We start from the raw sequence: 14,306 nt of genomic DNA on the forward strand, positions 1-14,306 counted from the left end.
TACATAGTAGTAATAATAAAAGAAAGATAAGTTAACTTTTATGTTAAGTAAAGTTAGTCTTTGTTCTTTTTGAAATTGCTTGGTGAAGTGCTGGATAAGGCCCTGGGCCTCCATGATCTACTGTGTGGCATCTCTGCCCATGGCAGGGGGTTGGAACTAGATGATCTTTAAGGTCAAATAGGTTCCTATCAACTACATAACCTAAACCTGCTACAATGCTAAAAATCATTCTACCAACAATCATACTCCTCCCAACAGCCCTCCTATCCCCGCCAAAATTCCTATGGACTAACACTACTATTTACAGCCTACTGATCGCTGCCCTCAGCCTCCAATGGCTGATCCCAACCTACTACCCCCATAAATTCCTGTCCCATTGAACAGGAATCGACCAAATCTCCTCCCCCCTCCTAGTGCTATCCTGCTGACTACTCCCACTTATAATTATAGCAAGCCAAAATCACCTCCAACAAGAACCCCTGTCATGAAAGCGAACCTTCATTTCAACCCTAATCATAGTCCAACCATTTATCCTCCTAGCCTTCTCCACCACAGAACTAGCACTATTTTACATTGCATTCGAGGCCACACTTATCCCAACGCTAATTCTAATCACACGATGGGGCAACCAACCCGAACGCCTCAGCGCTGGCACCTACCTGCTATTTTATACACTAGTAAGCTCACTACCCCTTCTAATCACGATCATACACCTATACGTAAAAATCGGCACCCTACACCTACCAACCCTAGAACTAACCCACCCAACCCTATCCACCTCATGAACAAGCATCCTCTCAGGTCTAGCACTACTCATAGCATTTATAGTAAAAGCCCCACTATACGGCCTACATCTTTGACTGCCAAAAGCCCACGTAGAAGCCCCCATTGCAGGATCAATGCTCCTTGCCGCCCTCCTATTAAAACTAGGGGGCTAAAACAATTCTGTGATTCTATGATTACCTTCTTTAGCACACACACAGACCTAGGCAACCTACATGGGAAATTCTCTGAAGACCCTTAGTAAGATATACTTTATGATGATTTAAATAATGTTTCTTTTACCATGTTTCCAGAAATTCCCAAAAGACTCAGCTTAGCAAAATATTCAAATGCACTTAAACAAATACATAATTCCATCCCTGCACAACAAAGCACCAAATCATAAATTGAAAAGCTCTAAAATATGTTGATAGGGTAAGTTACCATGAGGGGTGTGAATTATACAGTTTGTTAGTTTTACCGTGTAAATGATATCCATGCTGTGCTCCTATGGTACTTCTCTGATATCTACTAGAAGTATAAACGTAAGTGTTTAAGATTGTCTGAATCCAAATCCATTCATGTGCTTGTTCATGTGCTTATACTCATAAGTGGAATTGGTTTTTGAAGAGAAATTTTAGAAATCTGAACTTATCTGAACTTATTTCCTCATTCAATACCTTTAAATAAATCTTCTTTCTCAAATCCCCTCATCCTTTTTCTTTTTTTTTTTTTTTTTTTTTTTTTTTCCCACTTTGCTCAGCTTTTGAACACTCCTCATTTAACAGTTATGTTTTATTAAGACTGAAAACTGAAACATGTTTCTGAAGTAAAGTATCAGAACTTGAAAAAATGAAGACCAAAATTTTCCTTCTTAAATCTTTACAGTGGTCTTCTGAAAGGACATCAGAACTGCCACGAAGTACCTGTGTACTTGCTCAGATCCTCTTTCTCAAAGGGATAATGGTAGTTAGTCTTTCCTCTAAATATCTTCCCAGGTTCTATTAACCAATTTCTGAGGTGATCCTGGGGCCAAGGTTCCACAATTTTGTTCAAAAACCTCTGCTTATCTTATCTTGTAGGAAATAATATAGGAAATATCTAAAGTTTTTATTTATTTATTTATTTATTTATTTGTGTTTTTTTTTTTTTTCATTTATTATTTTTGCAGCCTGTTTAATATTCAGTGACAAAAAAGTCCAAAGAATTTGTGAAATACATGGGAAAACCCAAATTACTGTGCAATATGGGAAATCAGAATGAGAGACAGCTGCAGGCATTGAAGCTATGTGACTCCTTCTCCTCTTATTCCAATGGCACTAGATACCGTCATGAGAATTAACAGAGATGAATTTGTGCAGATAGAAAAAATGTCATGTATTTTTGCTGGTATAGTAGTGATTGATATAGCAGCAGAAATAATTTTAGAAAACAGGTTCCATTAATAAGATCCATAAATCTTGTGCATACTGAGAAAAAGCAAAAATAACAGCTACCAGAAGTGAAAAATTTTAAATGTGCATTGGGAGAAAGACTTTAGCCAAGCAAACAAACTTTCTTCTATTAGAGCAATATAGCACATAAGGAGCAGTGCAAGGTCAGACATTACTCTGTGTACATTCCCATCAAGGAACAACTATGGAATACATGGTATACCACTGCTGCAGAATGCAATTGCCAACCTGCATCCAATCACTGTTTTGTTATTCTGTGACATAAACATGGTGAACAAGTCCTTCTAAACATGATCCAAGATATATTGCTGGATGATTGTAACATAAGTTTGTTATTTCACATACAAGTAGTGCATTTTCAGTGTCATTCTCCAGGAAGCCATAAACTAATGTTCATCTGAGTGGTAGAAACCACCTGACAATTATGCTCATCTGGGCATTTCCATCTGAGCACTTTTTCAAAGACCAAATGGGATTAGTGGCTTGCTGGCTTTGCTATGATGTTAGAAAACCAACTGTACTTACATATAATCTTGTTTTGTTAAGTAGTAGGCTAAATGGCCAATTGGTGGGCTTAACTATGTTATGCATGTGAACATATAGGTTACAGCTGTGTCAGTTTCTTCACTTTGATAGGAACTTGTTGCTTGGTCAGCCCCAGACAGAAGCAGAAGTGGGAAAAGGTCTACCAGATCATTTGCTGCTGCTACGTCTTAAGGGCAAAAGATTGCTTTCCTCAGCTGGGTAATACATATCATTAGCAACAAAGCGCAACAGTACGACTTTCTAATGTAGCATGTAAGAAACAAAACCAAAACAATCACTGATTATCACTTTGTAAAGAACAGTTTTAAGTCTAGACCACGTTTTACTTGAACGCAGAAAGCAGCAGGCCATATCACGTCAAACTTTTGTAAGACAAAGTTCACACTTATCTCAGTGGGAGTTCTGCTTAAAAACATAATATTATAATGTCAATAGATACTACTGTCTATCACGTGAAAATGTGAAGTTTCAGAGAATGTGATACAAAAGCAAATAATAAAGAGGGGAGAGGGGGTAGGAGGAAGGGCAAAAATATTTCCAAAGAGTTTGAGGAACAAGCAGTTTATTGGCTCATTCCATATCTGCTAGCAATGTTATCCCATTATTTCCCCAAGAGTACCTTCAGATATACAGTAATATATTTCTATATTTACCTGGAAGAAGGAAGTAAGCTTTGGATAGTGGTGATAAACACAAGAACAATAAATGCGCACACCAAGTTTGATTTGAATACTTCATCCCGCATTTGAGAATACTGGAATAAAAAGAAAAAAAAAAATAAAGAAGAGCAAATTAGGTGTTGACCCAGTGATTTCATAAAGACTGATGCATATGTGAGGTTTGGGGGAAGAGCTAATAAATCAGTAATTCTGAATTTATTTTTTAAAATCCAAGAACAACAAATAAATCACAAATACGCTGGTAAAATACTTATTGAACACAAGTCTCTAATTTTCATTTGTACTACAAAATGGTTTTGTTGGCTGCCTCTTTTTCCAAGTTATTTGCATAAAACGAATGAATAGATAGCAGCTTCTGATGATGAATATAGTACTAAATACATAATTGCTTCACCAAAGGAATTGTGGGTTTCTTCACCTGAAAGCAAATACAAAAGTATCCTGTGACTGTCTGCATGCATTATATTACAGAGTTGTCTCTGTGCTTTCCATATTGATACCATTCTGCTTTCTTTTTTAATTATTTTAAATGCACCCAATTTGGGACATTCTGTAGCTAGTATGTAGGTTGTTATGTCTGGATCCTGACATTTCCAGTGGCTGTACAGAAACTTGTCAATGTGGGCATTTTCCAAGGAGAAAATGAGGGTATTATTATGTAAAAGAACATTTGAAGTGCATTATTGCTATCATTTATTGTAAAGGTATTTTTTTTCCCAGCATATCAGACCACTGAAAATGCTAGCAAGCTCCCGTTTTATTGGAGTTACCCAGAAATGGAGTAACAGATACATCAATAAATCATTGCGGATCAGTAAATTGCAATGAATCAGATTAAGTGGAAATGTTGCCTGGATCTTCAGCTGATATTAAATACTGTTAATTTAATGAAACTCTAATCATTTATGGCAGATGAAGATTTGTCCGTAGATGTATTTATCCTATAGAGATGACAACAAATTTTCTTCACCTAATGATCAATCCCATAGGAGCCTGTCTCAGTCATTTGTCTTCCTCTGAACAGTAACTCCATTTTATGTAATCTCTTTTGAGGGATCTGAGAGTTACATGTGCAGAAGAAAAGTAAACCAGAATCAAAGAAATATCTGATATCAGGATATTTCTCCAGAAGTTTGAAAATAAAGCAAATTGCTGTTATAAATGCCTAAAGAGTTTTATAATTGAGAAAAATAAAAAGCAATTAAGAACTGTATCAGCAACATGCATTGAGAGGGTTCATATGTGTACTTCTGCATTTAATGCTAAACTGCTCTTGAAGGAAGATCCTGTCTAGACTCATACAGACTATACAGACTCAAGCTTCTGAAATGGGAAAAAGGCTTCTCTCTTCCCTGCTTACATTTGCTTTGAGTAAGAGATGTGTTTGTTGATGCCTTTCATTTTGGATCCTCCTCTGCCATGATTATACCCTGTGTCTTCTGTTTTCAGAAGCAGTACCATTTTGACATGATTTTTGATGGTGCTCAAAGGCAACTCCACTTCATTTTTCTGCTGAAAGCACAGAGGCACTGACCCCAATTTCATGTGCAGGGAAACAGAACTGCATCAGTCTGCTTGAATAATGGACCTAGGCTTTTTTGGTTCTGGCACAAAAAGAACCAAAGGGAGAAAGAAAGGCACATTTCTTAAAATATAACATTAAATCCCAAATATTACTTAGAGAAATTATAGCAAATTAATTGAATGAAATACAGACGTGGAATCGCTTGTTGTGTCAAGCATTATGTCAAAGGATGAATGCTGTGGTCTAATCAGTAATAATGTTGTGATGAGGCATTGTTATTGTCTCTGAAACAGCACAAACACCCATGATAAACATAGCACTTCTCTAACAGCCTATTCTTTTATAACTTGGAGAAGTCATTAAGAATAGATTAAGCCTCAAGACTCTTCCACAAATATGGAAAGGCACATAGCCTGCTGGAGCAAAATAGAGTGGTAAAAAGAGTCATGATGAGACGTACTCTGCAATCAAAGCTGTAGCTGCAATGTCACACAGGCCTACACGAACTGGCATGACTTGCTTATCGTGCAGCAGGAGCTCCTCCTTTATTCCCAAGGGACTTGAACCATTTGTCTTGAACTTTGAGCTGTTGGATGGCACTGTTTATCCATGCTCAGCCAGCTAGCTGAAATTTGGCCCAAATAAATAAGACCAAGTTTTCTCTGCCAAGTAAAGCTGCTCATTTTTTGAGGAAAAACTTTACTATGAGAGTGACCTAGCACTGATAGGTTGCCCAGAGAGATTGTGGAGTCTCCTTCCTTGGAAATATCCAACAGTTATCTGGACACAACCCTGGGTAATGTGCTCCAGGGGACCCTTGTTGAGCAGAGAAGTTGGACTAGATGATCTCCAGAGATCCCTTCCAACCTTAACTATGCTTTGATTCTGTGATTCACCACCTCTTCGTTTTTCCCAGGGCTCCTTGGAAGGCAGGTGCTGGACATGCAATAGGCTGTACTATTCACCTACTCTGTTCACCTACAGTGTATGCACACTAAGTAGGAAGGTGATTGGCTTTATGCTCATTGTTGCTCTTTTGGATGAAAGGGGAGATAGTATTTTTTTGTTTTGTTTTGTTTTGTTTTTGCTTCCAGAGTGATATTTGTGCTGTTGGAAAAGTTTCTGCAGCTTCTGCTGGGCAGGCACAGAAGAAGATGGAAACTCAAGGCAGGAAAAAGGATGGCTGAACTTCTGAAAAGAACAAAGAGTCTACACGGACCTCGTTGTTTATCAATAACAGAAAAGAAGATGCTGAACAGGCTCAAAATTTGCCAAGTGTTCCTTACAGAGCTTCTTGGCTCTGCACTGGAAGTTTCTGGATCAAAGGAAAAAGGTGAAGCTTATTTCTGCAAGGATATGGGATGCAGCATGGACTAGGTTTGTTTCCTAGTCATTTAACTTCTCACCCATCTGAACTTTTTATACAGAGAAACTCAAATATTTAGGTCTAATTTTAACCTAAGATAACCTGTACTGAGAAATTCAAAGCTCTTTTGATGTTTTCAGTATGTTCATCTCACAGAAAATACAGACACTTCACCTCTAAGCCCAGTCTTATTTATGATCTCAATACAAACACACATGAGGGCTTAGGATATCTTTATACAGATCTTTACACTGAAAACTCTCCTTAACAAAAATTCTACCAGAATGCAACATTTCTTACCTTGTTTCTATGATTTATCTTATCTGAAAATACATGCTACTGGTGTTACTAAGTCATTGTTATCATGGTAGAATATCTTAAGGACATCTTTTAATATTTGGAAATCAACTAAAGTAGAAGGAGATTTTCCCCATGTGCCATTACATGTTTGAAAATCTTTAGTGTATTTTCATGCTACCATTATAAGTACTATACTTATAATGACTCTTGCTCTATCTGTCTACATCCTATTTGTGAAAATTGCCTCTAGCAAAATTGAGAGTGAATTAGTTTCTAAACAAGCCATCAAGTGCTAATGAGTAAAATACAGGTTAATAATGACTAGTCCATTTGGAGAAAGAATCTATAAAATATACCAGGTGGGGATCTTGCACAAATCCCCGGAAAAATGTATTCTTACCAAGTTCATGTGGAAATATGCATATTGCCTGAGGGATATAACCTGTTCACTAATGCAATCATTGCAGATTGCTGTGGAATCTACATTTATGCTATCACCAAGAAGGACATAAAAGCAATAAGATAAGAGAGGAATGGGAAGATGTATCACTGGCTTAAACTGCTGTCATCTACAAATGATTTAAACTGTTGCAAACTGGGAGCTGTGCTAGCTCCCATGGTAGTTCTGGGCATGATGTTTCCAGAAAATATATTTATATATATATATATTACCATTTAAACCTCAAAAGAAGTAAATCAGCACTTTCAGTACTAGTGTAAATCTGCTGTCCACAATTTCTTTGCAATGAGAATAAGAATAAAAGAATAAGAATAAAAGTATAAGAAATGCAGGCAGGTGAAAAAGCCAGCATAAGTCCATTTGAGATCCATTCAAGCCACCCAAAAATGCTTATGATCCCAATGCAGAGTAGTCCTGTTACAAATGCAGGAGAAAGAAATATAGAGTATTGTTCATATGGTTACTCAGTTCTCTGTGGTTACAGAGCATTAACACAATACTGACTGAACACCATTAATGCACCAGTGCATGGTGGGGAGATCCACTATGGGTACTCGTTCTACATATTGAATAACTGTGAGGTCTGCTGTGAGAAGTATTTGCAGGTAAAATAAATAAGTATTAGGCAGATACAAGTACTGCCCAAAATTGTGATGTCTAAATGTGAGGGTGCAATATTTTACATAAGATAAGTTCCTTTATTTCAGAGTTATATCTGACTTACAGCTGCTTCTGTGCTGAGCTGATGGTGACTGGCAGCAAATGGAAATGGCAGTGTGAGATAGGAGGCCAACAGACTTATACTCTTTTTGCTCAGCAACACTACAGGGGACACCTCATGAGGCTGATGTAGAAGGTCATGGTAAGCAGTTGCAAAATGTTAATGACTAGAAGAAAGCATAATTCCAGACTGAAAGGTTAGAGAGAACCTTTTATAGGTTCTTTCTAACAGAGAGACCAGAGGGGGGCTTCTAATCTGAGCTTCTTTTGCTTCCTGAATGGGCAAGAGGAGAAAGGAAGAAACTGATAGTAATAGTAATATAAGACAATAGTAATATAAGACAAATAGTAATATAAGACAACATGGAGTTGTCTTTGACAATTGTCTGTTGAAAACATTTCCCCTGTTGTTTTTTTCATGATTGTTTGTGTTCTATAGTTTAACACTAAGGCCATCAGGACAACCTGTAACTACTGTATGGGCTAACAAGGAAGAAAGGGAATGACATTGTCTACATTGTCCCCTGTTATAGGCAGATGCCTGTTACAAATACCTGACCATAACAAAGAATACATTGCAATTCATCTTTCCTTAACCCACATCATCCCTTTACATCCTAATGCAACCCTCAACTTTCTCTGAGCACACTCATGGTGTCTTTGCACACTCAATACAAGCAAGAAGTTTGCTGGCTGACAACTATTTAGTCATTAGAGATGGGCGAACCAGAGCAACTAAAACAGTGTTGACATTAAAAGAAATAAAACCAAAACTTATTTCTGTGCAGTGAAAAAAAAAAAAAAAAATCAGCTCAATTCAGAGGACAGAAAGAGAAATAGGAAATACCTAGGGAAATATTGAATGAAAGGAAATATTGAATGGAAGAACTACTTTCCAAGTCTTTTAACATAGGGTGGCATTGGAAATATTACACTGAGAAGAAAATGTATCAAAACTGATAAAAATGTTGGCTTTTTAATAGACTTTTTGATATCCAGAAGTAATCATAAACCTTATTAATATTTAAAATATGACCTATGAAATGTCATAGATTAGGGCATGGTTTTGCCCATTCTACCCCCCCTCCCCCCCCCCCCCCTTGCCTAAATTGCATTTTAATGAAATTCTAACCTGACTGTCTACATTTTCCATAAGGATGTTAATCATGAGGTCCAAAATCACAAGAGAGTTGGGATTCTGAACATAGAATCTGATTTTGGGCAGTGTCCATTTGCTTCAGCCTATGTTGAGGACTTGTTTTTATTAAATAGCAATGTAAAGTGGGGTTCATCATTCAGTATCCATCATTCATCATTGCTTTACTCAGCAAGTTGGTTGTGACCAGGCTGTTTCTTCTTTTACACACACAAAAAAAATCTAATACACGATCCCCCACCTTCTTGATTATTCTGTTATATCCAGACTTTTCTATCTTATCTTTTTACCTGTTGTCTTTAAAAGATTAAAGACTGCTCGTGACTTTTAGACCTTTAAATGCTAATTAGCAGGATATCAGAAATCCTAAATTTAACTTCCTGCTCCAAAGCCTAATACTAGTGTTAATGTCTTTTTCATATAGCGTTTACAAACAGGTCTTGGACCAGAGCATGTGATCCAGAGAACCACACCAAAAGAAGCTTTCAACCACTATATCACAGTCATATTATTTATCTTATCAAGATAAATGTCCCTGATAATTTTGTCCCTGATAATTTTGGCTTCTTTTCTGGTACAGTGTCACTAGACAGGTGGGGAAATTTTCTTCATCGGCTGCTTTTGTCCTGCTAAGAGAAGTATGGTTTCAGCCACAGCCCTTTCTTTAGCTGTTGTTGAAATCTGGGTTCTTGACAGCTTTGCATAATAACTGCATTTTTTTGTGGCATTGATACCTTGTGGGATTTTACCTTGTGTCTCAGAATCATAAATATCCTCATGGGGAAATAGAATCTTTCCCTTTTTTAAGCAAAAAAAAAAAAAAAATATATATATATATATATATTTTTCCTTCTATAGGCTGCTTTTAAAATAAGGACTTTGATACACTTCAAGCAGACTTTTCCTTTTCCAGTGGTTTTCATGAAGCGATCACCATTAATACCACCTGAGGACTAGTCTCCTGTAAGTCAAGCAAAATAGTCTGTTTTCCGGTGGAAAAGTGATGGTGGTGTAGGCCTTCAGACTTGCAATTATTTTTTTTTGTTTTTCTTTTCTTTTCAGTTTAAGTGCACATCATATCATAGGCCTGCTGTTACTGCATTTCAATAGCATGCAAGTCAATGAAATCATATGCAGCACCTCTCCCACTCAGCTTGCAAGTAAACTTTTCCCCCTGCCTTTCTCTTTTTAGCTTAAAGCTTATATATGGATGTGGACTAAAACAGAAATTAGTGAGATCATATTGCTGCTGAGAAGCAACAAAAACAAGAACAACATTTACCTCTTAAAAGCAGATGTTAAAAAGTGGTGTTTAAAGCAAAGAGTTGACATTAATTTTGACTTGAAATAAACAGTGGCTGACTAGAGGAGACCAGATTGATTCTGCTAGTAAATGAGAGGCACATATCTATATAAATATAGATATCTATTTTGAATAGAAGTGTCAGTATATTAATATGCTCAATCACCATTTATGCCAAAGCAACCTGTCATATGATGGAAAACTGCTTGTACTACACAACAAATGAAACCTGCAAGTAGCTTTTATTGTTTTCAGAAGAAGAGTTTGCTCAATGTAGGCATTTTCCAGCAATGAAATATAATCACTGAAGCACTGTAACACCTGCATCATGACAGTGTCCATTATGACCTCTAGATCAGTCCCATCTTCTGAAAACTGAAACAAAATGAAAAAGAACAAAACCAGAAAAGAAACAATGAAAGCTAGAACCTAGAGCTTCTCTATTTCAGTGGACATTTATTGCAATTTGAGTAGCAAATAATTCAGCTACCAAGACCCAGCTACCTTGTGCTCCAGGCTGGAGTCTTTAAACATCAGTGAAAAAGGCTTGATATGCTCTCTTCTCAATTTATCGCCACTCCGTAAGTCGATGGTGTGCTCTATTCGCTTGTTAATTTCCTCAGGCCCAGACTGGACATGCAAAGCTTGTGCAAGATGGTTTGGAAGCAGATTTATTGAATTTCTTGTTAGGGCAGCCAGAGTCTAGGGGAAAGCACATGCAAACAGAATAAACCTGCTGGTCCCCTTGGGTTAAAATGCAATGTTTTAGATCATGTTGCATTGCAAACCATTACAGCATTCCATGCAATTCATTTGATGAAATCTACAGAAGTGTAAAATAATATGTCTGTTCCACTAAACACATACAGTACATTAAGGGGAGTACTTTAAAGTCCAGTTTAAACAGGCTACAAGGTTTGTTGTTGTACTGAATATTAGGAGTACAATCTCCTTTCCAGATTCTGATACATAATCATTAGATTATTAGATACATAGCATGCATAAGGGGAGTTCACACCAAAATCACAACAGGGCATTGAACTCAGTGGTGTGTTTTCACAACTTAGAATGGAAGCTACAGAAACAGAAGACACAAACAAAACACGAGTAACAATGTTTTTTTTGGTCTTAAAGTTACTGGATGTGTGCAGTTAAGGAACAGATCAATTGGGCAGAAGTGAAGAAGGTGCATTTCTGGTTACTTCAGCATGGCTTTTCAGATAATATGCTCTTCTTCACTACTGGTATATTTTAGCCAGTCAAGATTACAGTTAGGCTATATGATTTAATGTAACTGTAATTCATATTATTTAATATATATATATTATCTCAATTGCTTTATTCCTTTGATATTTCACTGATATAAAAAAAAAAAAAAAAAGAAAAAAGTCTCTTGCACGGCTTTGCAAATGAAAGTTAGTGGAGGTAGTACAAAGGATGTTTCACCTTCAGGAAAGAAGTAGAGTTTGCTTTCATAAAAATAACTCAAACCAGAGTTGGTACCATTTTGTGACACAAACTACAGGGAAGGTGCAGGCTGAATGGGAAAATAAACTCTACTACCTTTGATATTCCCAAGTGTTAAGACATGTTAATGAATGGAAAGTATATAAACCTTCATACATCACAGCATAAAATAAAAATTATGGAAAAACATACACTTTTGCTTTAGGAAATGTATCGTATAGCTCCTTGCTGGAAAAGATCCTCTCTATCTCTTACAAGTCACTGTTGCAAAAAGGAAGTTAGGATGGATTTTTCACTGCGTTTCTCTAGAAAGCCAGTTCTTTTGGATCACAGGATTATGTATAGATAATGAGATAGGGAGGTTTCCCTCATTCTTATTCAAAGTATAGTGAACAGTTAACTTTTAATGAAACTTGGAGATCACATTAAAACACAAGTAAGGGTCTTGCTGTCAAACACTAAGGGTACTTGCTGTCAAACATTAATTTACAGATCTCTTTGTAGTCCTAAAATAAAGTCCAGGGACTCCATAGTCATGGATAATGTCTAGTTTTCTCATATTCCATTTTTTAAGAGTCCAGTATATAGGCAGAAAATGATATCAGGACTGAAATCATCTGCCTATTGAAGTGAAAAATAATCTTCTTGCTTGCTTTAGTAGAAGAAAGGCTTCAATCATAAATGTTTGGCAAGTCTCTCTACTCCAGTTTCCCCATCATCCCTCCAGAAAACCAGTATCATCATGATTTTGGGGAAAAAAATCAAGGCAACGGATACTAAAGTTTCTCTTTTCATAATAATATTTCAGATATGCCTTAAACCATATCTTAATTAACTTGATAATCAAGTTAATAGCTCCAAGATTGGAGCAAAAACCCAGGGAAACAATCGAGTCAATACTGTATTACTACACATTAAAGCACTACTTAATCTAGCTATTCTTATCTCTTTTAAACTGGGTAAGTTATTTTAAAGTAAGGATTTTTGTTTGTTTGTTTGTTTGTTTGTTTGTTTTTTATATATTTTTAAACTGGGCAGGAAAGTTATTATCAGTTTCTGGGGATGAAATCTCAAAAGAGGATCTGAAATCACTCTTAAAGGACAAGATCATAAAAAAATGGTGTTGTGTGCATTAATTCCTGAGAACTCATATTACTATATCTGCATTGGAAATGAGGGTGGTCCCTATTGTTTTAGCTGGGTATTGTGTTTTATTTACATAAAGGGGATGTTTTCAGTGAATAATTCACTCTTAAGTGAATATTTTTTCTTCAAATTATCTTTTTAAATTTGATTAATATGAAGAACAGTTTTCTTGCTGAATGTATGAGCTGGTTTACGATTTGTAGCAGATGAACATGCCATAATGTCAAGAGCATGGCAACAGTCAGTAGTATTGGTGCAAAATTGACTCTGAATTTGTATTTATTTTCAGAGGAAAATAAGAAAATTCATATTTGAGTTTAGTAGAGCATCTCCCTTATACCCATACACGCACTTAAGAAAAATGCTTTCCAGTAATTAGTAATAACAATAAAGCAAAATATCATGCAAATTATTGGCCAAGAATATCTTCTAACCATACTTTGTCTCTGCAGCCCCATCTTCATTCCGTATTTTTAAGACTCTGCTTTCCCTAAGTAAAGAAATATTAGTTCTCCTTGCTACCTCTTCTACACTTTTATGAACAGCTTTGTGGATAATAGCTGTGAATCCTACAATAGTCTTTTGAGCCTTCCTGTTGTTGATGATAACCATTCATTGTACAAAAAATATACAGATTTTTTTAGGCACCCACCCCCCCCCGCCAAACCTGAATCTGAGTATAAACAATAGAATGAATTAAAACCAAACATATTTAATAAATCCACTCATCCTGTCTTGAGAAAGAAGGGAAATTTATAGCCAGTGACTTTTATAAAGCTCTAGGTAAGCTTTACATTATTATTGTTGTTACTATTATTATTATTATTATCATTATTATTATTATTTATTCATATATCAAACACCAAATCTTAGAGATAAATAGGGAAATACAAGCTCAAATATTTAGAGAGACAGGGGACAGGTAGGGGGCAGTTCAGGAGGAAGACAATTAAGTGAAGATGCCTAGGTGTTTGGTGTCTAAACTTCTATTACTAACAATATATACCCTGGATACTTTCAGTTGCCCTGTTAATTGCAGTAATTAGCTGAGATGTCCTAGGTTATCCCAGAAAGCAATCTAGAGCTAGGAGATGTGACACAGGACCTACAGCAGTCCCATGCACTGTTGGTATGGGTAGGAACCAGCTGAAGTGTGCTAGGGTATCTCAAACTGCAATAGATAGTCACAGTTAAGAAGCTGTATGAAGATCTTACTCCACAGGGTGAAGCCTAGAGAACTGTTCAGATAATACACTAGTTGGGACATTATATTGTTTCAGCTTGGGTGATTAGCAGTATACAAGACATCACTGTCTCTTGCCTGGTTTTAGCAGATAGTCCAGATGATCACAGATTTTTTTATAAGTCCCTTGTATTATTTATCACATCCATGTATGTGGATGGCATCCTGGAGTACCTCA

At 36.4% G+C, this 14,306-nt stretch overlaps 1 protein-coding gene across 1 annotated transcript in view; it reads right to left on the reverse strand.

Moving 5' to 3' along the window:
• The window catches only part of ADCY8 (adenylate cyclase 8), a 123,281-nt gene that overhangs the window by 32,034 nt on the left and 76,941 nt on the right, over positions 1-14,306 (reverse strand). Inside the window, exons 8-9 of the mRNA XM_082755464.1 lie at positions 10,777-10,974; positions 3,416-3,516 (exon numbers count right to left, since the gene is read on the reverse strand). Coding sequence (XP_082611590.1) covers positions 3,416-3,516; positions 10,777-10,974 — 299 coding nt within the window. The remainder of the gene's footprint in view (positions 1-3,415; positions 3,517-10,776; positions 10,975-14,306) is intronic.

Source organism: Aythya marila (assembly GCF_965140915.1).
Source record: "Aythya marila genome assembly, chromosome: 2".
Taxonomy (NCBI): domain Eukaryota; kingdom Metazoa; phylum Chordata; class Aves; order Anseriformes; family Anatidae; genus Aythya; species Aythya marila.